The sequence below is a fragment of the Scylla paramamosain genome, chromosome 28, assembly GCF_035594125.1.
Source record: "Scylla paramamosain isolate STU-SP2022 chromosome 28, ASM3559412v1, whole genome shotgun sequence".
NCBI lineage: Eukaryota > Metazoa > Arthropoda > Malacostraca > Decapoda > Portunidae > Scylla > Scylla paramamosain.
This window is the reverse complement of record NC_087178.1, coordinates 15,424,751-15,451,127: the sequence shown is the minus strand read 5'-3', so window position 1 is coordinate 15,451,127 and position 26,377 is coordinate 15,424,751. Positions and strand designations below refer to the sequence as shown.

General features: G+C 42.9%; 2 protein-coding genes and 1 long non-coding RNA gene across 5 annotated transcripts in view; all 3 read right to left on the bottom strand.

The window, feature by feature from the left end:
- Positions 1 to 3,974: 3,974 nt before the first annotated feature.
- Positions 3,975 to 8,196, bottom strand: LOC135114995 (uncharacterized). Of its 3 annotated transcripts, none has more exons than XM_064031376.1 (4): positions 8,139 to 8,196; positions 6,930 to 7,006; positions 5,924 to 6,064; positions 3,975 to 4,648 (listed from the first exon to the last, which is right to left on the bottom strand). In XM_064031376.1, exons 2-4 carry the CDS (start codon positions 6,984 to 6,986, stop codon positions 4,112 to 4,114), a joined length of 735 nt encoding a protein of 244 aa, XP_063887446.1. In that variant the 5' UTR covers positions 6,987 to 7,006; positions 8,139 to 8,196; the 3' UTR covers positions 3,975 to 4,111. The 3 variants fall into 3 exon arrangements, with proteins under 3 accessions (XP_063887446.1, XP_063887447.1, XP_063887448.1); XM_064031377.1 differs by having other exon boundaries at positions 8,104 to 8,188; XM_064031378.1 differs by having other exon boundaries at positions 8,108 to 8,167.
- Positions 8,197 to 8,823: 627 nt separating this feature from the next.
- LOC135115089 (uncharacterized) lies at positions 8,824 to 17,577 on the bottom strand. Its single transcript, XM_064031581.1, has 7 exons — positions 17,558 to 17,577; positions 16,180 to 16,310; positions 15,760 to 15,840; positions 13,681 to 13,743; positions 12,708 to 12,895; positions 11,967 to 12,107; positions 8,824 to 9,502 (listed from the first exon to the last, which is right to left on the bottom strand). Exons 1-7 carry the CDS (start codon positions 17,575 to 17,577, stop codon positions 8,963 to 8,965), a joined length of 1,164 nt encoding a protein of 387 aa, XP_063887651.1. The 3' UTR covers positions 8,824 to 8,962.
- Positions 17,578 to 19,411: 1,834 nt separating this feature from the next.
- Positions 19,412 to 26,377, bottom strand: part of LOC135114994 (uncharacterized) — a 7,008-nt gene continuing 42 nt past the window's right edge. Inside the window, exons 1-2 of the long non-coding RNA XR_010275750.1 lie at positions 23,608 to 26,377; positions 19,412 to 22,512 (exon numbers count right to left, since the gene is read on the bottom strand). The exon at positions 23,608 to 26,377 is cut by the window's right edge and continues 42 nt beyond it. This is a non-coding gene — a long non-coding RNA (uncharacterized LOC135114994). The remainder of the gene's footprint in view (positions 22,513 to 23,607) is intronic.

Genomic DNA, 26,377 nt, shown 5'->3' with positions numbered 1-26,377 from the left:
ATTTCAATGTTCACCACCAGTTTTGGCTTTCCTCTTCCTTCACTGACCATCCTAGCCTTCAACTTTGCTATCCTCCACGACCTAGAGCAATTGGTGCAACACCATACTCGTATCCCTGACCGTCTTGGAGATACGCCCAACATTCTTGACCTTTTCCTAACTTCCAATCCTGCTTATGCTGTCACCCTCTCTTCTCCGCTGGGCTCCTCCGATCACAGTCTCATATCTGTATCTTGTCCTATCGCTGCAATCCCTCCTCAGGATCCCCTTAAATGGAAGTGCCTCTGGCGTTTTGCCTCTGCTAGTGGGGGGGGGGGACCTGAGGAGGTATTTTGGTGATTTTCCTTGGGATAAGTACTGCTTCCGTGTCAGAGACCCGTCTCTGTGTGCCGAGCGCATAAGAGGCGATAGTGTCTGGCATGGAGGCGTATATTCCTCACTCTTTTTCTTGACCTAAACCTTCCAAACCTTGGTTTAATACAGCCTGTTCTCGTGCTATACATGATAGAGAGGTGATCCACAAAAGGTACTTGAGCCTTCCATCACCAGAATCTCATACACTTTATATTTCTGCCCGGAAACATGCCAAATCTGTTTTCCAATGATCTAAAAACTCCATTAATAGAAAATGTCAAAATCTTTCAAGATCTAACTCCCTTCGTGACTTCTGGCACCTAGCCAAAAATGTCTCCAACAACTTTGCTCATTCTTCTTTCTCATCTTTATTTCAACACGACTTCCATTACATCTATCTCTAAAGCTGAACTCTTCACTCAGACCTTTGCTAAAAATTCTACCTTGGACGATTCAGGGCTTTTTCCTCCCTCTTCTCCATTCTCTGACTACTTCATGCTGCCTATTAAAATTCTTTGCAATGATGTCTTCCATACCTTCGCTGGCCTAAACCCTCGGAAGGCTTATGGACATGATAGGGTCCATCCTATTGTTCTTCGAAACTGTGCCTCCGTTCTTGCACCTTGCCTAGTCAAACTCTTTCAACTCTGTCAACATCTACCTTTCCTTCTTGCTGGAAGTTTGCCTACATTCAGCATGTTCCTAAAAAGGGTGACCGTTCAAATCCCTCAAAGTACCGTCCTATTGCTTTAATTTCCTGCCTATCTAAAGTTTTTAATTTATCCTGAACATGAAGATTCTTAAACATCTATCACTTCACAACCTTCTATCTGATCGACAGTATGGGTTCTGTCAAGGCTGCTTTACTGGTGATCTTCTTGCTTTCCTTACTGAGTCTTGGTCATCCTCTTCTAGAGATTTTGGTGAAACTTTTGCTGTTGCCTTAGACATATCATAAGCTTTTGATAGAGTCTGGCACAAAGTTTTGATTTCCAAACTTCCCTCCTACGGCTTCTATTCTTCACTCTTTAACTTCATCTCAAGTTTCCTTTCTGACAGTTCTATTGCTGCTGTGGTAGACAGTCACTGTTCTCCTAAATCTATTAACAGTGGTATTTCTCAGGGTTCTGTCCTGTCACCTACTCTCTTCTTATTATTCATCAATGACCTTCTAAACCAAACTTCTTGTCCTATCCACTCCTACACTGATGATACCACCCTGCACTTTTCCACGTCTTTTCATAGACGTCCAATCCTTCAGGAAGTAAACATTTCATGCAGGGAAGCCACAGAACGCCTGGCTTCTGATCTTTCTAAAATTTCTGATTGGGATAGAGCAAACTTAGTATTGTTCAATGCCTCAAAAATTCAGTTCCTTCATCTATCAACTCAATACAACCTTTCAGACAACTATCCCCTCTTCTTCAGTGACACTCAACTGTCCCCCTCTTTTACACTGAACATCCTCGGTCTGTCCTTTACTTATAATCTAAACTGGAAGCTTCACATCTTATCTGTTGCTAAAACAGTTTCTATGAAGTTAGGTGTTCTGAGACGTGTCCGCCAGGTTTTCTCAACCCCCTCTCCCCCTAGCTGCTAACTCTGTACAAGGGCTTTATCCGTCCATGTATGGACTATGCTTCACATGTCTGAGGGGGGTTTCACTCATACCGTTCTTCTAGACAGGGTGGAATCAAAAGCTTTTCGTCTCATCAACTCCTCTCCTCTAATTCAGCTTCTTTCTCACCGTCGCAATGTTGCATCTCTAGCCATCTTGTACCGCTATTTTCATGCTAACTGCTCTTCTGATCTTGCTAACTGCATGTCTCCCCTCCTCTCGCGACTTCTCTGCACAAGACTTTCACTCCTATTCTGTCCTCTTCTCTAATGTAAGAGTTAACTAGTACTCTCAATCATTCATCCCTTTCTCTGGTAAACTCTGGAACTTCTTACTTGTTTCTGTATTTCCACCTTCCTATGACTTTCTATTCTTCCTATTTCTTCAAGAGAGAGGTTTCAAGACACTTATCCTTCATTTTTAACTACCGCTTCAGACCCTTTTCTGGGACTGGCATCTCAGTCGGCTTCTTTTTTTTTTTTTTACAGAATTTTTGTTGCCCTTGGCCAGTGCCCCTTCTACATAAAAAAAAAAAGACACCTTAAGTCTTTTTATTTGTCTTCTCTATTTCTCGAAACAATATCAAGAAAATAAATTGTTTTGAGAAATAGAGAAGAGAAAAAAAATAAAAAAATTAAATAAATAAATAAATAAATATATATATATATATATATATATATATATATATATATATATATATATATATATATATATATATATATATATATATATATATATATATATATATATATATATATATATATATATATATATATATATATATATATATATATATATATATATATATATATATATATATATATATATATATATATAATGTGGAGGTTGCTGACAGTTTTAATTTTGTATGATACTGTGTACTGGTCTTAATCAAGGCCCTTATTCTGAGATCTTGGCTGTTTGCTTTTGGTGTGTAGTGTCGTCCCACACCGTGGGATCACTCTAGTATTACCTTTCCAGAGTGGCGTGGGAGATCGGGTCCTGACATTTCGCATAAGTCTAGATTCATGGTGATCCAACTTCTTCGTCATCTTGGGCCACTTCAGCACTAAATGGCTACAGGGAGGGCCACTTCTATATATATATATATATATATATATATATATATATATATATATATATATATATATATATATATATATATATATATATATATATATATATAATCCTAGTAATCCTGCTTCCTATTACTATTTCATATATAGGCACAGAAACTTCGTCTGTGTTTTTCGTGTACAAGATGAATTTATAATACAAGCGGTCGCGGGCCACAGACAATCAACTGGCGGACCACTTGTGGTCCGCGGGCCCGTAGTTGGACTACCCTGGTCTAAAATAACAGCCGTTATTTTAGACCAACCCTCTCTCTCTCTCTCTCTCTCTCTCATTCGTGTGTTTAAATACTAGAATACAAATAATAAACCTGGACGTCAACGTTAGTTGCTGTGTAGTCACTATGTATATGTTGCGTGGAGAAAATTAAGCGTTAAGAGACAGTGTGGTGCATTAGTAATCATCCTCATTATCAAGCTGCTGTGATCTCGAGTCCTAAAGGCAGCAGGTAACGTGTCGTCGCTGTGATGAACAGTGTGACCAGCACGGAAGGGTAGGACCAAGGAATATATATGGGCGGGATGGTAGCATCCCAGCCACCAAGGTCCGCGACCACGTGAATGTAGCTTCATCAAGTGAAAAATTATCCTTTTCCTTCAGGCATTTTCTTTTCTTTCAGGTGGCTACTTCATTACGATAAGTATATTGCATAAACGTGGGTACTATTGAAGTAGACTTAATTTGACATAATAATTCAGTGTGAGTTTTTTGCAGTGTGAGCTATTCCTCTGAACATTCATTGTACTTATCGTAGAAGCAATAGCTGCAGTGTCCGCATATCAAGGAAGGTTGTCTTGTCACGCGTGGTGATAATGAACTAAGTGGTGCTTCGGGAGTGAAGTGTAGCTTAGTCGTAGAGAAAATTGAATACTTTTACATTGCGTTTATTGAATATAATGGGTGCACATCCGAGGGACCAAAGTGAGAAAGTAAGCCAGTAATGTAAATATTCAAGATCTGGTCATTGCTGGATCAGGCGATGGTAGGTTACCTTCTGGTATTGTATTATCCGAATAACCAATGGAAAGCAATAGAAGGGCCGGTGGGAATAGTGAGAGTGGTAACAAAACATCTTTTAATAGTGCAGAAATAAACCACGCACTTTCTTATTATTACGGTAATCTGACGGTGACCTGGCGACCATGTAAACACCTCCTCTGAGCTATCTTTGGAGTCTCCCTCGCTGGAATCTTCGGATTCATCACTGGAATCTTGGGCTTCTTCACTAGAGCCTTCCTCGCTGGAATCTCTGTATTTACCTCTGAAGTGTTGCATTTCTTCGCTGGAGCCTTCCTCGTTGGAATCGTCCTGGGTTTTCTCGAAGAACACTTCGTAGATGGGGTAGCCGTCGCAAAAGTCGACCACGCGGTCCCCGAGGTCCTCCATTTCGTCGTCACTGAGGAGTACTGACGTGCTGTTGACAGACCCTTCAATGATCTGTTCGGCATTATTCTGAATTAAGGCCACTTTCTCCTCCAGTGTATTGTCGAGCGGCTGCACGTAACAAGCTTCATCAGTCTTCACCTTGACGGCTGCGTAGCCCTGCAGGGGAAGTGACCATTGTACGTAAAGTTGTCATGGGCTTGTCCTACATTGGCCACACAGGTGAAGGGTTTAGAATGAATGAAGAGGGAAACTGCTTATCCTTATTGCCATACAATAGAAAGTGGAAGGGAAAGGGCAAGTGCAAATCAAGATCCTGCTGGTTTGGTGTGTGTGTGTGTGTGTGTGTGTGTGTGTGTGTGTGTGTGTGTGTGTGTGTGTGTGTGTGTGTGTGTGTGTGTGTGTGTGTGTGTGTGTGTGTGTATCCGTTTGTTTTTTTGACTGGGTATGTGACTGTAGCGTAATATATATATATACCACCATTTCATCATTTTTCCATTTCATCATCACCATTATTCTTTTGAAAACTGTTTGACGTAATTGAAACACACACACACACACACACACACACACACACACACACACACACACACACACACACACACACACACACACACACATACACACACACACACACACACACACACACACACACACACACACACACACACACACACACACACACACAGCACCATAAGATCAGCTACCTACAGGCTGTACATGCTGCGCAGACTCAGGTCGCTGGGGACGCCGACAGATGAGTTAAGGGGGGTGTACCTCACCTTCATCCTCCCCAAACTCATGTACGCCTCCCCAGCGTGGTCCTCCTCCCTCACACACACTCAACAGCTACAGCTAGAGAGTGTGCAGAAAAGGGCGTGCAGGGTCATCCTTGGCCCTGCCTACACCACCTATGAAGAAGCCCTGACCACCCTGAGTCTGTCCAGACTATCCACCAGGCACCGAGAGGCTCTGGAGAAGTTTGGAAGGGGACTACTGCATCATCCACGTCTCAGAAACATGCTGCCGCCTGACGCGCCTCGCCCCGGTCCGTGCCACCAGACACCACAAGATAACACCCCTAAAGGCGCCGCGCACGGACCGGTACAGACTCAGTGCGATTCCCACCATGGTGCGAGCCATCAATCAATAGTCCCTTCTAGATTAGACTTACCTCTAGGATTAATGTTAAGTATTTCCCCACCCCCTCTGTACATTTTCAGTTTGTTAACTGCCTAAATAATAAACCGTTTATTATTATTATTATTATTATTATTATTATTATTATTATTATTATTATTATTATTATTATTATTATTATTATTATTACACACACACACACACACACACACACACACACACACACACACACACACACACACACACACACACACACACACACACACACACACACACACACACACACACACTCACCGCATAAAAGTCGTCGATTATCTCCACCTCCTCGAAGTTGTCATCTCCAGGAAGATAATAATGGATGGTGTTGTCGTCAGCGTCAACTGTTACCTTCATGGTGACTGTGTCGTTCCCTAAAGTGTAGTGAACTTCCAGGTGCTGAAACACATAGATGAATGCGAGGAAATGATCTCTCTCTCTCTCTCTCTCTCTCTCTCTCTCTCTCTCTCTCTCTCTCTCTCTCTCTCTCTCTCTCTCTCTCTCTCTTTTTGTATAATGTTATTTTTATATTTTTTTATTATTATTCTTTTAAGGAAGGGCATGTTTAGAAAATTAAGGATTAGGGGAGAATGGCGCTTGTGACCAGCACGTGAGAAGATTGGGCTGTATTGTGTGTCACGGGCCAGGTGAGGGAAGGTCACCTGGCCGCTGTAAATCTTGAATGCAGAAGAGAGTTTCTGTAGAGATTAGATATGCTTTTTAAAACATTGGTTGTGTTTTTGTTATTTTTATCATTATTGCTATTTTTATTGATATTGGAATTATTATTATTACTATTATTATTATTATTATTATTATTATTATTATTATTATTATTATTATTATTATTATTATTATTATTATTATCATTATTATTATCATCATCATCATCATCATCATCATCATCATCATCATCATCATCATCATCATCATCATCACTATTATTACTATTGTTATTATTATTGTTAATTTAATTATCGTCATTATTATTATTGTTATTATTTTTACTACTACTACTACTACTACTACTACTACTACTACTACTACTACTACTACTACTACTACTACTACTACTACTACTACTACTATTGGTGCTGCTGCTGCTACTACTATTTACTAGTAGTGTGCAGATCACATAATTTTAGGATTTGATTACGTTGTTCTTCATTTTATTGCAATAATCTTTCTTGACATGAATAAAGAAGTCAGTCAGTTATATCTTCCTTCAATCTAGAGTGGAATGGTTTAAGTAGTAAGTGCGCACCTGTAAGGAGGCGAGGGCCACGCCGAGGAGGCAGGTGGAGAGGAGCCAACGCAGCATGGTGGTGGTGGTGATGGTTCCTGTAGGAGGCGTGGATTTTTTTTTTAAGTAAGAGGGGTATTGGCTAAGGGCAATAAAAATTAAGAAAAAGAAAGGCCCATTGAGACGCCAGTTCCAAAAGAGAGGTAAAAAACGATAGTAAGAAATATGGAAGATAAGTGTCTTGAAACCTTCCTCTCCGTATGGCAGGAAGTCATAGGAAGAAGGAAATACAGAAGGAGGGAGGGAGTTCCATAGCTTACCGGAAAAAGTGATAAATGATTGATAATAGGAGTACCGTTGACTTTACTAGGTTGCTGATCATGGTGATGGTTATTCCTGTACGTATGGATTTAAAGGTTCAAAGGGGTACTTATATGGTGGTGGTGGTGGTAGTGGTGGCTATGATTGTAATGGTAATGGTGTTTAAAGTGGTAGTGATTCAGAGCATGGATTCTTACGGAACCCATAATTTATAATGGTTCTGTGGTACCGCCTGTGCATGGGGTTAGAGTCCTCTGCCTAGTCCGAGGTTAGGAAAGACATTCTCTCGAGGTATTGGTGCCCAGATGCCAAAACCATAATTTTCTGATAGGATGCAACATTCCAGCTCTGATTCACCACGGGAACCCGGGAAAAAATCCTTACTGAGCTCCTAAGTACAGGAAAGACGTAGGGAAGACCGAGCATAATTTACCTCTTCTTCATCTGTGTTTGTTTTTAGTTTATCTTCATTTCTCCTGCAGTAGTGTTAAAAGGGTGTGTTAGTTCATCAATCTGGCGTTGATTTTCTCTCTTTCCCTTGCCTGTTTCCTTTTTCCAATTAAGGTCTTTAGGCTCCTATTATGCTGCGATCCATTAAAGAGTAATTTAAGTGATTTGTGTTTAAGTAAGTTGTTTGATTCATCTTTTTGTGTCCTTGACCAGATTCCTTAAGTTATATATATAAAAAAAATGAATTTCTCTCTGTTGCTCTTCATGACAGTGAGGAAGATTGGGTTATTTCAAAGCAAGCAAGACATGTAACTATGTATCATAGCACTATAGTGTGTGTGTGTGTGTGTGTGTGTGTGTGTGTGTGTGTGTGTGTGTGTGTGTGTGTGTGTGTGTGTGTTCTGATAACTGTCACCTGTTTTACCTGCCTTCTCAGTACACCTGCAGAGGAGGCCTCACCTGAAGTGTAAAGGCAGATGTGCTCAGGTCGCAGTAGCTACACACTGCTTATATACCACTCTTCTCTCCATCAGGTGCTTGCTTTCGTCCCTGGTCATGCCCTCAGGCACTGCTTCGTAACTTTTATTGAATCATCATTTCATAATTAAGGCTTCACTGGATAGTCTAGTCGTCAGCACTACCACCAGGACAGATTCAAATGGACGCCTGCTGACACTTGCATATTCTTTGTTGCCTCGTATTGCTGACGATTGTGTCATTTAAAGGAATGCATGTTGGTACAAATGTTCACGCGTGAATAGCTTTAGTAGCAAGTCAGGACGGATATTGCAGATATAAAGTTTTACTACTTGTTTAGTGTATCATCACTACATTAAATTATGGTACAGACTTAGGATGTGTATTTACCTCAAGAAATGGTAACAAAATGTCCAGTTAATTATCTTTAACTATGTAGTCAGGTTTGGCTTGGTTAGGTTACTATATGTGTGTGTGTCTGTGTGTGTGTGTGTGTTCTAACTCCGAATGTGTGTGTGACTCCTCCAAGGGATCAAAAATGGTCTGAGAGAAGTAAGAGTGAAGTATAGAAATTAACTCACCATGAAGAAAATTGTTGTGCTGTGCGGTGCCTCGACAGGGACATGTAGGGAAGGAAGGACCAGGGCTTTTTAAAAAGAAAAGTGAATACTTTTAACTGCGTTTATTGAATTTACTTCGTGCACATCCGAGGGACCAAAGAGAGAAAGCATAAAGCCAATAATATAAATAGTTAAGATCTGGTCATTATTTGGTTAGGCGATAGCAGGTTGGGTATTGGAAGCGTATTAACCGAAGAGCCAAAGGAAAGTAATAGAAGAGCCGGTGGGAATGGTGAGGGTTGTCTCACAGCAGCTTTGAATAAAGAAAAGAATCACACATTTTCTAAATGTTACGGATACTTGACGGTAACCTGGTGACCTAGTGAAAACCTCCTCTGAGTCATTTTCTGCTTCTTCCTCGCTGGAATCCTGAGATTCGTCGCTGGAATCCTGGGATTCGTCGCTGGAATCCTGGGATTCTTCGCTAGAATCTTGAGATTCGTCGCTGGAATCTTGAGATTCTTCGCTAGAGTCTTCCTCGCTAGAATCGTCCCGGGTTGACTCGAAGAACACTTCGTAGATGGGGTAGCCGTCGCAAAAGTCGACCACGCGGTCCCCGAGGTCCTCCAGTTCGTCGTCACTGAGGAGTACTGACGTGCTGTTGACAGACCCTTCAATGATCTGTTCGGGATTGCTCTGAATCAAGGCCACTTTCTCCTCCAGTGTGGTGTCGAGTGGCTGCACGTAACAAGCTTCATCAGTCTTCACCTTGACGGCTGCGTAGCCCTGCGGGGGAGATGACCATTGTACATAAAGTTGTCATGTAATCAATGACTTGGATAGTGGAATTAGTAGTGATGTTAGTAAATTTGCGGATGACACAAAGATAGGTAGATTAATTAGGTCAGAATCGGATGCCATCGCCTTGCAGGCAGATTTAGATAGAATGAATGATTGGACGGATAGATGGCAAATGCAATTTAATATCAATAAATGCAAAGTGCTTAGCGTAGGTAGAGGAAACCCACACAATAGGTACACATTAAACAACCAAACTCTGGTAGGTACAGGGTACGAGAAAGATTTAAGAGTTATAGTTAGCTCTGAACTCCGTTTAGGGAAACAATGCATAGAAGCCAGAAACAAGGCAAATAGGGTACTAGGATTAATTTTTAGGAGTGTTAAAAGTAGAAGGCCGGAAGTAATATTAAAGTTATACTTGGCGCTGGTCAGACCTCATCTAGACTACGCTGTGAAGTTCTGGTCCCCACATTACAGGAAAGATATAGGTCTATTAGAATCAGTACAGAGGAGAATGACTAAAAGGATACAGGGGATGAGGAGGCGAGGTTGAAGCTGTTAAATTTACATTCTTTAGAGAGATGTAGGTTAAGAGGGGACCTGATAGAAGTCTTTAAGTGGTATAAGGGATATAACAAGGGAGATGTAAGCAAAATTCTTAGGATCAGCAACCAGGGTAGAACAAGAAATAACGGGTTCAAGCTTAAAAAAATTAGGTTTAGGAAGAAGATAGGAAAAAAAATTGGTTCTCAAATAGAGTGGTAGATGAGTGGAACGGACTCAGTAATCATGTAGTTAGTGCTAGGACACTAGAGAGCTTTAAGAGAAGATTAGACAAGTTTATGGATGGGGATAACAGATGGAAATAGGTAGGTATATTTCATACAGGGACTGCCACGTGTAAGCCTGGTCGCTTCTTGCAGCCTCCCTTATTTCTTATGTTCTTATGTTATGTTCATGGGATTGTCCTATATTGGCCAGGCAGGTGAGGGGTTTAGAATGAATGAAGAGGGAAACTGCTTGTCGACATTGCAACACATGTTTGGTTAATGATAAATAGGAAATTGTTGATATTAATTTAACACATAATGTTATATCTGTCACCTGCGTAAAGGTGACTGTTAATATTTAGTTTTCGTTATTTTCCTTGCTTTCTAACATATATTGCTTTCATAGATTATAATATTTCATGCAACTATTTATAATATTTAATAACTTGTATTTGTATGTGTATGTGCGTGACCTTAGAGAAAATTACAGCTGAAGTTGTAGCTCATAAAACAAGAATGTTTAGAGGATCTTCAGTAATGTTCTAAGTCAAGGGTTCTCAGCCTTTTGTAAGCTGGGCCCCCCCAAAGCTGGTTCAGTGAAGTTGGGGCACCCTCCGTCCTCCCTGCGCCATCCACTCAACCCCCTCCCCAACTATGCCAGCATGGATAGATAGAATCAGGTAGATAGATAGATAGATAGGTAGCCCTTGCTGCATCTTCTTTGTACTAATAGCAATGAGTCCATGATTTTCCGTGATATTTTATCCTCCCGTCCTGTACTCGCGCCCCCCCGGGAGAGTGTCCGCGCCCCTCCAGTGGGGGGCGCCCCCCCCGGTTGAGAACCACCGTTCTAAGTAATTTACCCCGCTATTCTTACTGTCACTTAAACACTCAAAAGCGGAGAAGCCATAGAACATATCTATCCACTCGTCACAACCCTCCGGACAGCTCCCCTCTTTTTTAGTGACACTTAACTATCCCCATCCTCTACAGTGAGCATACTTGGGCTGTCCTTCGCTAAAAATCTCAACTGGAAACTTCACATAATCTTCTCTTTCTAAAACAGCTTCTATGACGTCAGGTGTTCCGTGTCGCTTCCGCCAATAATTTTCTTCTCCCAGTTGTTTACTCTGTTATTCGTTCATGTATGAACTACTGCCTCCGTATGTAGGGAGGTTTAACTCACGCTACCCTTCTAAACAGGATGCAGTGTAAAGCTTTTCGTCTTATAAATTTCTCCCTTTTAGCAGACTGTCTTGATTTCATCACTCACCCCCTCAATGTCACATATCTTACTATCTTCCATGGTTACTGCTATTACGAACTGCATGCCTCCCCACCTCCCGGTCTTGCTGATTATGACATGCTACGTAATTTCATCCCTTTTCACTCCACTTCACTAATGCATAAGTTAACTAGTATCTCCACTTTTTCGTCCCTTATACTGGTAAACTTTGAAATTCATCTTTTTCCTATATTTCCTCCTGCCTTTGACTCAAACTGTTCCAGAAGAGGAGTATCAAGACACAGAAACTAAGTCTACCTTGGTTCTTCTACACCTGTTTCTTTTTGGGAACCACCTTTTGATTTTTTTTTTTTTTTTGTTTTAGGCTGGCCTCTTCGATGCATAAAAAGATTTTCAGAAAGAAAGAATTTGATGTTGCAGAAATCCAACTTACCGCATAAAAGTCATCGATCGTCTCCACCTCCTCGAAAAAGTCATCTTCAGGGATGTAATAATGGATCATGTTGTTGTTGGCGTCAACTGTTACATCCATGGTGACTGTGTCGTCCCCGAATGAATAGTTGACCTCCATGTGCTGAAACACGGAGATGAACACGCAGACACACAACGTAAACATTGGAGCTCCAAGTCATTTGATATGCATAGCATTTTGCTCAGTTTTCTTCACCCCTTCCTTTTTGCATGAACTTATTCAACTGACTTTATTTTACAGTTCAGGAACTTATCATTGAAAAAAAATAAGGATCAACAAAACGTGCTTTTCTTGCCGTATTTCAATGCAGAAAGCTAAGTTTTTCATGATCTTATATATTTAATTTTGTCAACTTTATGAGTATAGCTGCTGTCACTGCTGCTGTTGTTACTACTGCTTGCAAGTCACCTCGTTTTGTTTTGAAGATATCTAAGTTCTTCCCCCCTTTAACTTCAATATTCTTTCTTAGCATAAATACGGAAGCCAGACTTTTCTTCCACCCTCCCCTTCCTCTCTCTCTCTCTCTCTCTCTCTCTCTCTCTCTCTCTCTCTCTCTCTCTCTCTCTCTCTCTCTCTCTCTCTCTCTCTCTCTCTCTCTCTCTCTCTTGCTCTCTCTCTCTCTTGCTCTCTCATCGATCACAAGTGTCGTGCAGTAGTCAGCAGCAGGGACAGAAGTACTATGTGATCCTGATTAGTACGCACCTGTACGGAGGCGAGGGGCCACACCGAGGAGGCACGTGGAGAGGAACCAACGCAGCATAGTGATGGTGGTGATGGTTCCTGTAGGAGACGTGGATTAAGTGGTTTAGAGGGATACTTCTGTGGTGGACTGGTGGTGGTGGTGGTGGTGCTTATGATGATGGTTATATTGATGTTATTGGTGCTTAGATCTAGTGATGGGGATTGTACAGAATGCGGGTGCTTACGTAGCTCATCAAATAAGGATATATTGAGGTGTAGGTGTAGAAGAATATACACAATTAACTCGCTTCCGTATCTGTTTGTCTTCATTTTTCTTTGTGCGTTGTGCTGCCTCGTCTGGCTTTGAACTTTTTGCTTCTCTCTCTCTCTCTCTCTCTCTCTCTCTCTCTCTCTCTCTCTCTCTCTCTCTCTCTCTCTCTCTCTCTCTCTCTCTCTCTCTCTCTCTCTCTCTCTCTCTCTCTCTCTCTCTCTCTCTCTCTCTCTCATATTTATTTTCTTAGTTTCTCATGGCACTTTCCCGCCACTTTGCCTCACCGCAGACTGAACCGTCACCCGACAATCGACACACTGACCTCGACACACATTATACTGTGGGCCATTAAGAGGGATTCTGTTTACTTCTTTATTCTTCTAAGCTGTTTGGTGTGCAGTGGAAGTAATTGTAATGTATCTTTCGTCACTCACTGAAGACGGATAATAGTTTTGATTTGTTTCATTAATCCATTCCAACCTAGCCTTAATCTAATTTAAAACCTAACGTAACCCAAACATAATCTTAACCAATGGGATGTTACAAGCAAGTAATTTCCACTGCGTTAAATGTCTTAAATCGTTTTCTTTTCTTCATCTACTCTTGTGTTCCTCGGGTATAATTTGAAAGTGAGTCAGTGGTTTTCGTGTAATGCCTCCTTCACCTTTATTCACTTTGCATTCCTTTACAATGTCGCATGATATTATTAATCTCGTATCTTACTTCTACTATATCTCATCTCTACGTCCACCCATGAATGCATCATAACCCTGAAGTACTTATTGCCTGCAGGATTTAGTGTTGGAATTCAGTTATTATCTCTGTACAATCACGATCAAAGTGAAGTGTTCGTAGTGCGCCGTGCTGCAAGTGCCACGTGAACTGCATAAGTGTGTGCGCAAGTGACGTTACAGAATATTTTCATGAAGATTTTGCCATTTTTCCAACCTGCAGTGGTGCTGATTCCCTCGTAATGATGGCATTAGGTCGCCTTAGGAACTATAATGGATAACCTCTCTCTCACTCTCTCTCTCTCTCTCTCTCTCTCTCCTCTCTCTCTCTCTCTCTCTCTTCTCTCTCTCTCTCTCTCTCTCTCTCTCTCTCTCTCTCTCTGTCTATCTATCTACTATTTATCTATCTATCTATCTATCTATCTATCTATCTATCTATCTATCTATCTATCTTTCCTCTCTCTCTCTCTCTCTCTCTCTCTCTCTCTCTCTCTCTCTCTCTCTCTCTCTCTCTCTCTCTCTCTCTCTCTCTCTCTCTCTCTCTCTCTCTCTCTCTCTCTCTCTCTCTCTCTCTCTCTCACTTTATTGGGCGGAACCTAACTTGCAGAAGCTTCACTTAGTTTTGACTTGAAACGCCCCTCGTATTATCAGCATATTTTATTGCATGTTCAGTAAACTAACCAAGAAACTTAATCGCTACAAAATACAAAACAGTCTACAAAAGTGTGGGCTGGTTAGTTCCTGTGTAACTCATAACAAGATGAACGAATAGAAAAATACTGTGTTCGAGAATTTGCCAGTGAAAGGATGAAAGGATGAAATCGTTGGTTGCATTAGAAAGGTGGACAGAATAGAGATGAGAGGAAGTAGAATCCTGTGTACTGAGGGAGTGGGGAGGGAGTGGAGGAATGCACAGTGGTAGCACGGTCAAAACAGTGACCATGGAAATGATGGCCCAAGGCAGCAAGGGATGTAACACTAAGATTAAAAGATTGAAGACAAGTTAAATGAGGGAAACTGATGAGACGAAAATCCTTTTGACTCTACCAAGTCTAGAGAAGCGGTTACCAGCAAATGTTGATGAAAATAAAATAGTCCTTACTAATTGCACCAAGCCTTGCTACACTGCAATAGAGTTAAAGTTTATATGATTTGACCTAAATAACAGTTGCGGGAACTCTGTGCCTGAATCTGTATTTCCTTCTTCCTATGACCTCATTTTGTTTAAGAGAGGAGTTTGAAGGCTCCTGCAAACCTGAATTGGTTCTTCTTTTAAATCTTTATTTCTGTTTATTTATTTAATTTATTTATTTATTTTCATTTTTTTGAGAGGCAGTTAGCGTGCATTTTCTCTAAATTTGTTTTGTCCTAAGCCTACCTCCTTTGCGCATAAAAAAAAAAAAAATAATGATTCAAAGTTTCTTATACTGGAGCAAGTACATTGAAGTGTGTATTAACTGTAGTAATGTAACTAAGTTAACCGTCACTCCCTGCCTATCTTGTTCCTCACAGCCTGGAGAAGAGACCTTACCTGAGGAGTGAAGAAAGATGCTCAAGTCGGAGTGGCTCCTCACTTCTTATATACTTACTTCCCTTTGCTGCCAACTCCTTCAGTCATTGCGTCACACCTCGTCTAAATGAATCGGCAGTTTATCATTAAGACTTCTTGGATAGTAGAGTCGTCAGCAGGAATGTAAAGACAGATTCAAAGGAGCACCGGAAGACACCTGCTGAATTTTTTCGTCTCCTGCTGACATGAAGGAATGTGTGTGAGCAAATGTTCGCAGCGAATAGATTTAGTGAAGTTTTAATAATATTTGATAATTGTTTCCGTAGACATGTATCCCATGAGCGAAATCTCAAACATATAATCCTTTTCAGGTTGTCGCGTTATCCTCCTCGACGTTGTACTGATAATCCAAGAGAATCTCACCCGCTATTAGGTCGTCGATGATACCAGAGTGACTGCATCGCCTCTGCTTTGCACGAGGTAATGATGAAACTCCTTGTAAAGCGTTTCATGGTAATAGTTTTATATTAACACACTGTTTTTGTAATTTTGCAAACTCACAAAGTAACGCGGGTTTAATGGTGACCTGGTGTGGTACATGCAGCACTGCACCATCGTCTGCACCTCTGAGGACCACCTCGTCTGTAGGTATATCACTGGTGCCTCTCGAGCCTCGAAGAATTAAGTCTATTGACCATCTAAGCTCCATAGAAAAAAAAAATATAAATAAATTTAAAAAATATATATAATTATAGAAGTCGCAAATAAAAGAAGACGAAAAACTCCACACGGTCACTTTTTCGTCAGTTTCCTAGCAGGCACTCCAAGCGGCGCGGACATAAAGCCGTCATTATTATGCCTCGTAAATTTGATGAAGAGCAACATTAACACATATGAAGTGAGACATAGTAGACCGTCAAATCGTTATTAACTTCTGATATAACGTTCAATTAACTACACACATTTGGCTTAATAACACACGGGTTCTGTTCTTTATAGCGCCGAGCTCCCGAAGTACTGCTGTTCTGATCAGCTGTAGAAGTGTGAGTGGTGCCTGTGGTGTGATGGTGTGGGCGATGGTGTGCTGGATTGCTGCATCTCGTTGTGGGGATCTGTTATGGATGCCCCGTGTGGCCTCATTTACATTAATAGGCCTTTTATTTAGTCGTGTGTACTCATGGACAATATTTATACTACCCTTCGCGTGAAATATCTACGTATTAAAGATACGGTGTTGTTGTTGTTGTTGTTGTTGATGATGATAATGTTGTTGTTGTTGTTGTTGTTTTTGTTGTTGTTGTTGTTGATGATGACGATAATGTTGTTGTAGTTGTTGTTGTTGTTGTTGTTGTTGTTGCTGTTATTATTAATGATGATGAAGTTGTTGTTGTTGTTGTTGTTGTTGTTGTTGTTGTTGTTGTTGTTGCTGATGATGATGATGATGTTATTGTTGATGTTGTTGTTAACATAAGAACATAAGAAATAAGGGAAGCTGCAAGAAGCGACCAGGCTTACACGTGGCATTCCCTGTATGAAATATACCTACCTATTTCCATCTATTATCCCCATCCATAAACCCGTCTAATCTTCTCTTAAAGCTCCCTAATGTCCTAGCACTAACAACATGATTACCAAGTCCGTTCCACTCTTCTACCACTCTATTTGAAAACCAATTTCTTCCTCTCTCCTTCCTAAACCTAAATTTTTCAAATTTGAACCCGTTATTTCTTGTTCTATCCCGGTTGCTGATCCTAAGAATTTTGCTTACGTTCCCCTTGTTATAACCCTTATACCACTTAAAGACTTCTATCAGGTCCCCTCTTAACCTACGTATCTCTAAAGAATGTAAATTTAACAGCTTCAATCTCGCCTCGTAAGGAATACTCCTCATCCCCTGTATCCTTTTATTCATTCTCCTCTGTACTGATTCTAATAGTTGTTGTTATTGTTGTTGCTATTGTTATTGATGATGATGATGTTATTGTTGTTGTTGTTGTTGTTGTTGTTGTTGTTGTTGTTGTTGTGGTGGTGATGGTGGTGGTGCTGCTGCCGTTGCTTCTTTTGTCGTTGTCGTTGTTGTTATTATTGTTGTTGCTATCACTGGCAAATTGAAACTCTCTGGTTTGACTGTATTTTTCCGCTGTTCTACGACTTGAAGTAGTTTGAGAGACGTGGCACTAAACTAGTTAATCCGATTGAAATCCTATTTTATTTATATTTTTTGTCATTTTTGGCTGGTCTTCCTTATCACATACACATACACACACACACACACACACAAAAGTAATAACAGGATAAAACAAATAAATAAAATGATAATGTGCAAAATTTGTTGTAGGTGTATCGCAGACTGCTGTACCTGCAGTAAGACTTAGACATGGAAGTGGTCAATGAGCGTTACACTTTATACTCTTAAGCCCTTACGTGGAGGGAACCGAAGGGATTAATATCAAAGTCTTCCTTGCCTTTTACATCAAAGTAATTCATATATATATATATAGGTACGTTAAGTCCTTACTTCGCTACCCTTATCCTTTGCTGTCCCCGCCTCTCGCCGCGCCTTCAAAGACCTGAGACCTTAAGCTGGAGGTGAATAGCAGGGAAGATCTCATCCGCTTAGGTGCTGCCCTCGTTTTTCCCTGTGCCAGAAGTCATCAGAAGTCTCGCACGCTAAATAAAATATGTGCTGCCTGACCTAAAGAAGCAGTGCACGCGTGTATTCAGACCTAGTGCTAATAAATAAACGTTGAAATTATATAGGAAAAGATCTGTAAAAAGGTGCTAAATTATAGTGTGACAAAAAAAAAAAAATGGATACTGATATATTTTGCGCTGAAAACTAACAAAGATGAAACAGTGGGGAGACTCAAAGTGAAGCAGAAGTAGTGTATTCCTTTACGTTTGGACTATACGTCTTCCTTAAAGCGAACGAGGAAGACTGGTATTTGAGAATTAAGATAATATAATATTGCCTCAGCCTTAGTTTCCCTTTCACCTTTCCGTTTTAGAGTGCCCCGTGACCTCCTGTGAAAAAAAAAAAGAGTAAGATAGTAAGATTAATGTCCTCCGTCTCACCTGTAAGCACCTGTACCTTTTGTGTGCTCACCTGTACATCTATCACCTGTGTAGTCTTGCTTACCTTGGTGATTATGAAAGGCTGGAAGGTGCTGCGTCTAGGAGTAATGTGTGTGTGTGTGTGTGTGTGTGTGTGTGTGTGTGTGTGTGTGTGTGTGTGTGTGTGTGTGTGTGTGTGTGTGTGTGTACGGAATAGATACTCGTAAACGTAAAGAAGTAAGGTCTGTAAGTCTTTCCGTTTAATTAAATACCGCTGAGGCTCATTAAGATGTTGGAACACTAATTAATCTACGCCTAACTTACCTGAGGGATGCCTAATTACGTACCTGTCTCCAGCACTGCCTCACGTCACTTACCTGGGCGGGGGAAGGTGTGTGTGTGTGTGTGTGTGTGTGTGTGTGTGTGTGTGTGTGTGTGTGTGTGTGTGTGTGTGTGTGTGTGTGTGTGTGTGTGACAGGAAGGAGATCAAAGCAAACAAACAATCGCTTTCATTTGTTTTATTAGTGACCGTCTCCTCTGCTTATTCTTTCTCCCTCTTTCTCTATCCCATTCTCCTTCTGTTCCATCCCTCTCCTTCTCCTCCTCCTTCCTTTGCTTCCCTTCTCCCTCCCTCCATTTTCATGCTACAGGATAAAGATACAAGATTGCAAACACACACTCATATGTCGTCTGTCTTTGTCTGTATTTGTTTGTGTTCATTTGTGTTTGTATTCTTGTGTGTCCGTGTAATTTTTCATGTTATCTGTGTGTGTGTGTGTGTGTGTGTGTGTGTGTGTGTGTCTCTCTCTCTCTCTCTCTCTCTCTCTCTCTCTCTCTCTCTCTCTCTCTCTCTCTCTCTCTCTCTCTCTCTCTCTCTCTCTCTCTCTCTCTCTCTCTCTCTCTCTCTCTCTCTCTCTCTCTCTCTCTCTCTCTCTCTCTCTCTCTCTCTCTCTCTCTCTCTCTCTCTCTCTCTCTCTCTCTCTCTGTAGCAGTACACCCCACGTAAAAAAGAAAGAGCTCCTCACTAATGGTCACACTACAACGACAAGCAGTACAGCGCAGACCCACAGTTCGCAGCAGGCTGGAAGCGAGGAAGAGGTACCCGGCCAAAGATGTAGATACTCAGTCATGAAAACCAACAATGTAGTGAAAGCATGTCGTAAATTATCGGTTTTATTTTGAATGCGACAACGAAGAGTTAAAGTGAATAGATAAATAAATAAGGCAGGATATTTGTATGTAGTAATAATAATGATGGTAGTAGTAATAATAATAATGTGATAATTATTATGGTACTTAAAGTTGGATGTATGTATGAAGTATGATCACCATTAAACGAACGAACGAACATCTACACCTCCGTATTATTGTTATATACACGATGAGGGGGATCGGAACAAACAAATGACGATCGTGAACATAGAAAAGAGTCTCCAATGCCACAAAGCAATAACCGTAATGGATGAAGGAAAATAAATAATAAAAATAACGGTATTAGTAGTAGTAGTAGTACGAAATAGCTAGGAGGCTAAAGATAGACAGTGGGAACGCTTAGAAGACTGGATAGACAGACTAGACAGGTAAGCGTATAGGAAACCAGGGATTTGAAGACTGTTTATTATGGTATCCAGCTAGACATCGTGACAGCAACAGCAACAGGAACACCTAAGCCTCTGGAACACATCGCCTAACACTTTTCATAACACCAGCTTCCTCCTCCTCCTCCTCCTCCTCCTCCTCCTCCTCCTCCTCCTCCTCCTACATCTCCTATTCTTTTGCTTCTTTCTCCTATTCTTTCCCCTTTATTTTTTTTTCTTATCATCGCTAATTGTTCCTTTTTCTTTTCTTCGTATCTACTATGTATTCATCCCATCAACTTTATCCTCCTCCTCCTCCTCCTCCTCCTCCTCCTCCTCCTCCTCCTCCTCCTCCTCCTCCTCCTCCTCCTCTTCCTCCTCTCCTCATCTGACGCTTAAAAGTTCGTGGCACGTTTGGTTATAGGAGTATGATATCTCCCATTTCCTCTCCCCATATCCTCTCTCTCTCTCTCTCTCTCTCTCTCTCTCTCTCTCTCTCTCTCTCTCTCTCTCTCTCTCTCTCTCTCTCTCTCTCTCTCTCTCTCTCCACCCCCTGCTCTTATCTTTCCAGTTCCCGTCACTCCTCATCCGTTCTTTCCCTCTCCTTTTTCTCCTCATTCAGTCCTATCCTCGTTCTCTAAATTTCTCCTTTACTCTCTCTCTCTCTCCCTCTCTCTCCAATTCTCCTCTTGCCTTCTTCAATAATTCCTTTGTTTCTCTCTGTACCCTTTTTTTAACCTCTTCACCTTACCCCTGCCTCTTCTCTTCACTCCCTGCGCTCTCCTCCTCCTCCTCCTCCTCCTCCTCCTCCTCCTCCTCCTCCGCCCTCCGAGTGGTCGTGCACCGCAGAATAATCTCCCTTTAGGTGCATTAAGCGATGTCTGTGCTCTCTCTCTCTCTCTCTCTCTCTCTCTCTCTCTCTCTCTCTCTCTCTCTCTCTCTCTCTCTCTCTCTCTCTCTCTCTCTCTCTCTCTCTCTCTCTCTCTCTGGCGGGGTTACAAAGTTTGGGTGCTTCACTATCTAAAACCTTTGTAGTAGTAGTAGTAGCAGTAGTAGTAATAGTAGTAGTAGTAGTAGTAGTAGTAGTAGTAGTAGTAGTAGTAGTAGTAGTAGTAGTAGTAGCAGTAGTAATAGTGGTAGTAGTAGTAGTAGTAGTAGTAGTGTTTGTGGTGATAGCGGTATTAGTGCAATTATTAGTAATTGTTAAATGCACCCTTTATTGCAAGCGCCCTCAGCCCTTTTGTCTTTAAACCTGAAAGCTCCACCTCACATCTCACCCGTCCTTCTCTCCCTCCGTCCCCTCTTTTCCCCCTTCCATCCTTCCTTACTTTACTCCGTTTCTCTTTCCTGCCTTATCCCTCTTTTTCCTTTTCGTTCCTTCATCCCATCTTGCCTGACTTTTTCTTCCCTTATTTCATATCCCAGTCTGTCCTTCGCTATATTCTCCCTCACATCTCCCCGCCTGACCAGCACTACATACAGCACTACCGGAGAAAGGTTCCAATACAGCAGGCGTTACTAGGAGGCGTAAGAACAGCTGACAGCAAGATGAAGTAGTACTCTCATAGATAGCGTGTAGACATTACCACGTAGATTCATCAATATTTACAATGAAGTGACGACATAGGGTTTTGTAAATAACTCTGTCTGGTGGAAAATAAACCTTCCAAGATGTAAACAGTAAAGCGTGTGGAGTCCAGGTGTTCTGATGTACATACCTATACAAATCGAAAAAAAAAATTGGTTAAACACTCTTCGAACAGTAACATGGACACTCAACAACAGCAACAACACGGGCCACTCACTACCTGGACCACACCTGTTGTCTAAGGTAATTATTGCCTTAGATATAAACTGCCACTCATGTCACCTGTATATAAAAACAACGACGTTTGATTATAGACATCCACTGACGTGACGAGATCTGTCGCCGCACCTCAGCCGCAGTGCCGGGGAACCAGCCTGGGCCGCCGGTGGGGGTGAGCACAGCAACACAGCGAGCGCCGCGCAGGACGCCTCGCGGGACACAGGCAGGAACGGACACGGAGCCCACACCACCAACCTGACCTCATGCCCTGTGCACACCAATCCATCCCCGCCAAGCCTCGCGTCCTCAGGGGTGAGAGCAGGGACCGGGCGAGGGGCGGATGGCGCGGGGCAAAGGTCGGGGTGCGGGCGGGGGTCAGGGCGCCCACTGTCAGCCGTGAAAAAAAGGGAAACCAGTGATGGTTTTCCCTTCCCTCGTAAAAGACATGAAGTTCCGTTTTGACGCGGACCCTTCTAGGTGAAGGTGAGGGAGTAACGGGAGGAGCAGTGTGTCCCCGTCATGTCCTGGAAGGGTGACGAGAAACACTCCTGGGGTGGGCAGGAGGAGGCCGCCGTCCCGCCGCAACCCCGAGGCATCTCGAGGCGCTGCCCACCACGAGATAAAAGCCAGGGAGTTTCAAGACGCCGAGGAGCGGGCGGCGCGGGGCTTCAGGAATGGCTGGGGTCTGGACTATTGGCGGGTTGGGGGCTGGAGGCGGGGTGAGGGGGCTGGAAGATGGGTTAGGGAGGCCGGTGGAGGCGAGGTCAGGGCTGGAGTCAGGCTGAGTGGATGGAACTTGCGTCGCGGTGATGTTGTTGTGTATCCCCGCCGAGGCCGCCTGTAGCTCCCTCATGATGTCCTCGTTCTCCTTCCTCACTGTGGGCAGAGAGACACGCGGTCAGTGGCGGACACACACACGGGAGGCTGTTTGTGTGTGCTCGTGTGTTACTCAGACACACCTGCACCAATGACAATTGCAAAATAACATTGATGGCTACTACTACTACTACTACTACTACTACTACTACTACTACTACTACTACTACTACTATTATTATTATTATTATTATTATTATTATTATTACTATTATCATTATTATTATTATGACTACTACTTCTAGTACTACTACCACTTCTACTACTACTACTGCTACTACTGGTACTGCTGCTACTACTACTAGTATTACTCCTACTACTACTACTACTACTACTACTACTACTACTACTACTACTACTACTATTATTACTACTACTACTACTACTACTACTACTACTACTACTACTACTACTACTACTACTTCTACTATTATTATTATTATTATTATTATTATTATTATTATTATTATTATTTTCATTATTATTATTATTATTATTATTATTATGATGATGATGATGATGATGATGATGATAATACTACTAGTATTACTACTACTACTACTACTACTACTACTACTACTACTACTACTATTATTATTACTACTACTACTACTACTACTACTACTACTACTACTACTACTACTACTACTACTACTACTTCTACTATTATTATTATTATTATTATTATTATTATTATTATTATTATTATTATTATTATTATTATGATGATGATGATGATGATGATGATGATGATGATGATGATGATGATGACTACTACTACTACTACTACTACTACTACTACTACTACTACTACTACTACTACTACTACTACTACTTTTTTCTTCTATTATCACTACTGCTGCTGCTACTAACATTTGTTAAGATTATTGCTGCTGCTGCTATTACTATATTACCATTTTAACCATTATTGTTATTATTATCATCATTATCAGTATCATGCACAGGAAGACCCTAACAGGCTAACAACCTAATGAAGTGTTGGCCTTATAAGCCACATATGCATTGAACAAAAACAAGAGGCACCAGGAATGCAGTTTATTTTCATGGAGTTAATGTTGGGCTGTGTCACGTCACCTGGCACCAGCAAGAAGATGGGGCAGAGAGTGTAGGAGGGGGGGTGTCACCACGCACCACCGCGGCACCACGAGGGGCAGTGCCAGCAATGCCAACAGGTAGCGCTGTGCCAACCAGAATGATGAACACCAGAGATCCACCAGTCGATATATTTACTTCATGCCCGCCCATGGCTCGCCTCATAACTCGTGACCTGGCTCGTAACTCCTCCCGCACTATCAGTTCCGGTTCGTGGCGAGAGGGACACGCCAGCGGTTTTTTCCTCACTTTTTTACGCATTTTTTTTTTTTTTTTTTACGTCTTAATACTATTGGCTTTAAGTAGGACCTTCGTGTGTGTGTGTGTGTGTGTGTGTGTGTGTGTGTGTGTGTGTGTGTGTGTGTGTGTGTGTGTGTGTGTGTGTGTGTGTGTGTGTGTGTGTCCTTCCGTTTCCCATTCAGGCACACATCGTATACTGAACTCCGTGAACCCTGCGTCCCTGCGTTTCTTGACTTTCACTTCCCCTACACCTCGGCAAGGAAGTGCTGAGTGCTGACTAGAAGTGACTCAGTAATACCGTTTAAATTCTAGCAGTCACTTCTTTCACTGGGTGTTCGTCGCTCTCACGCCATTCACAGCCTCCCTCCACTCGTGTTCTTCCCGGACTGAGGGCAGGGAACACTCAGTACAGGCAGCAATGAAAAGTGGCTCTTAGCATAATAGTCACTAATAGTACGTGGCTCGACCCTTGATGACTCGTCGATGTATTCAGACGTTCAGGCGAGGAGAAAAGAGTAAGCAGTATTTATGAGCCTGCGCCTCGTGACTCGCTTTGTTGCATTGTTCACGGCGCTTCCTGAATAAGCTCGTTGCCTGTACCGTGGAGGCACGTCGCGGTGTGGAGCCCGAGCCTCAGTTACGGGATGTCTATGAGGAGCGAGCGTGGCGTCCACTCCAGGGATATGGTGTCGAGCAGCGGGTTAGAGCAGCCAGGGCACCACAGTCTTGAAGGTAACGTGGGCGGTCACCAGCAGCAGCGCGGCCAGGCGAAGATTGCGGTGAAGGGATGACGGATAGAGGAAGGCGCGGGTGAAGGCCTCCTGTTGCACGCCCGGGGCCTCGATGGCATCAGATTCGACGAATGGGCGTGGGGAGTGGCTCCTCCTGGATGATTGTGATCTCAGAGGCGTACCGAGCCTGCTGCTGCCGCTGGACCAGGCCAGGGAGTCCGTGGAGGGCCAGGACACGGACACACTCAGATGTCGGCTTCGCAGGTAGCCTGTCGGGGTGGTGTGACGGGAGGAGGGCGTCCACCTGCGGACATAACGCTGTGTGCATGTGGGCGTGGAGCTGCTGCTGCGGTGCGGCACACGACCCAGACCCAGACCCACGCTGTCCAGGGACGAAAAGGACGAGTAGGTGGAGCCACTGCTTGCCCGGAGTGGGCTGTCATGCGAGTAGTCTTCGTGGTAGGAAGAGGACAGGGACGGGGGGCGCGGTGCTGGGCCATGGTGGCGAGCGGGGAGAAGCGGGTGAAGGACAACACGAGGCGTCACGAGGCCGCAGGGTTGATCATCACAGCACACCACTCGTCACGGATCACGACACAAGCACCACAAGCTCTCCGCGGGTTGTTCCTGCCACACTACAGTGTGTGTACAGGTTCACGCCAGGCACTGACAACACGCAGGGGCGCTAAGCAGAGCGGCAGGGTGTGCTGGTGACTGCCGGAGATATTCCCAGCCCGTGGCGGCCGGATGTCACATGTGTGTGTGTGTGTGTGTGTGTGTGTGTGTGTGTATGTGTGTATGTGTATGTGTGTGTTTGGCTTGGGCCTTTGCTTGTGTGTGTGTGTGTGTGTGTGTGTGTGTGTGTGTGTGTGTAAGGGTGAGCAGTTGCAAGCGTGTCGGTGGACGTGGGGAGCGTGGCGGAGCTTGTGCCTGTGGGAGTATTTGTAGCCACTGGGAGCCGCGGCAAGCAGCACCAGTGTACGCAACTTTCCCTCAGCGCGCCACGGACGCTGTCTCATCCCACCACACCTTAACACTTTCGCAACAACACCAGCTGACGTGCCTCTTAAAACACCAACCTTGCGCAACGGAGCCACGGCCGCGAACTGCTGCGCGCGGAAACAGGCCCAGAATAGTTATGAGTCTCTTGCAGGTACGTGTGACAGGAGAGATGAAGGGACATGAGGGTTGCCAGCTTAACCCTCCCCGCACACACCACAGACCCCTCCTCTCTCCTCTCTCTCCTTCCCTCTTTTTCCGAAGTTCTGTCCTTATCTCCTTCCTACCCTTGTGTCTGATATACTTGTACCTTGCACTCCTTGCTCCTTCCTTAGCCTCTTCTCTCCTTAACTTAACCCCTTTCCTCCTTTTTCCTGACCAGACGTCACTGCATATACCACCATCACCACCACCACCACCACCACCAACAACAACAACAACAAGAACAACTATAACAACAACAACAACAGCAACAACAACAAAAACAATAACAACAACAGCAATAGCAACAACAATAACAACAACATTTACCCTTAACCTCATTTCCACCGCACACACCACACTTCACTTTATCACCACCACCACCACCACCACCACCATCATCATCATCATAATTCTCACTCATCACACTCAAAAGTCGTTGTCTTGAATTGTGATGACGTAATATAGGTCGATTTCTCTTGAACGTGTGTGTGTGTGTGTGTGTGTGTGTGTGTGTGTGTGTGTGTGTGTTGTTGTCGAAGAGAAGGATATAGATGGTTCTTTCAATATTAATCTTGTTT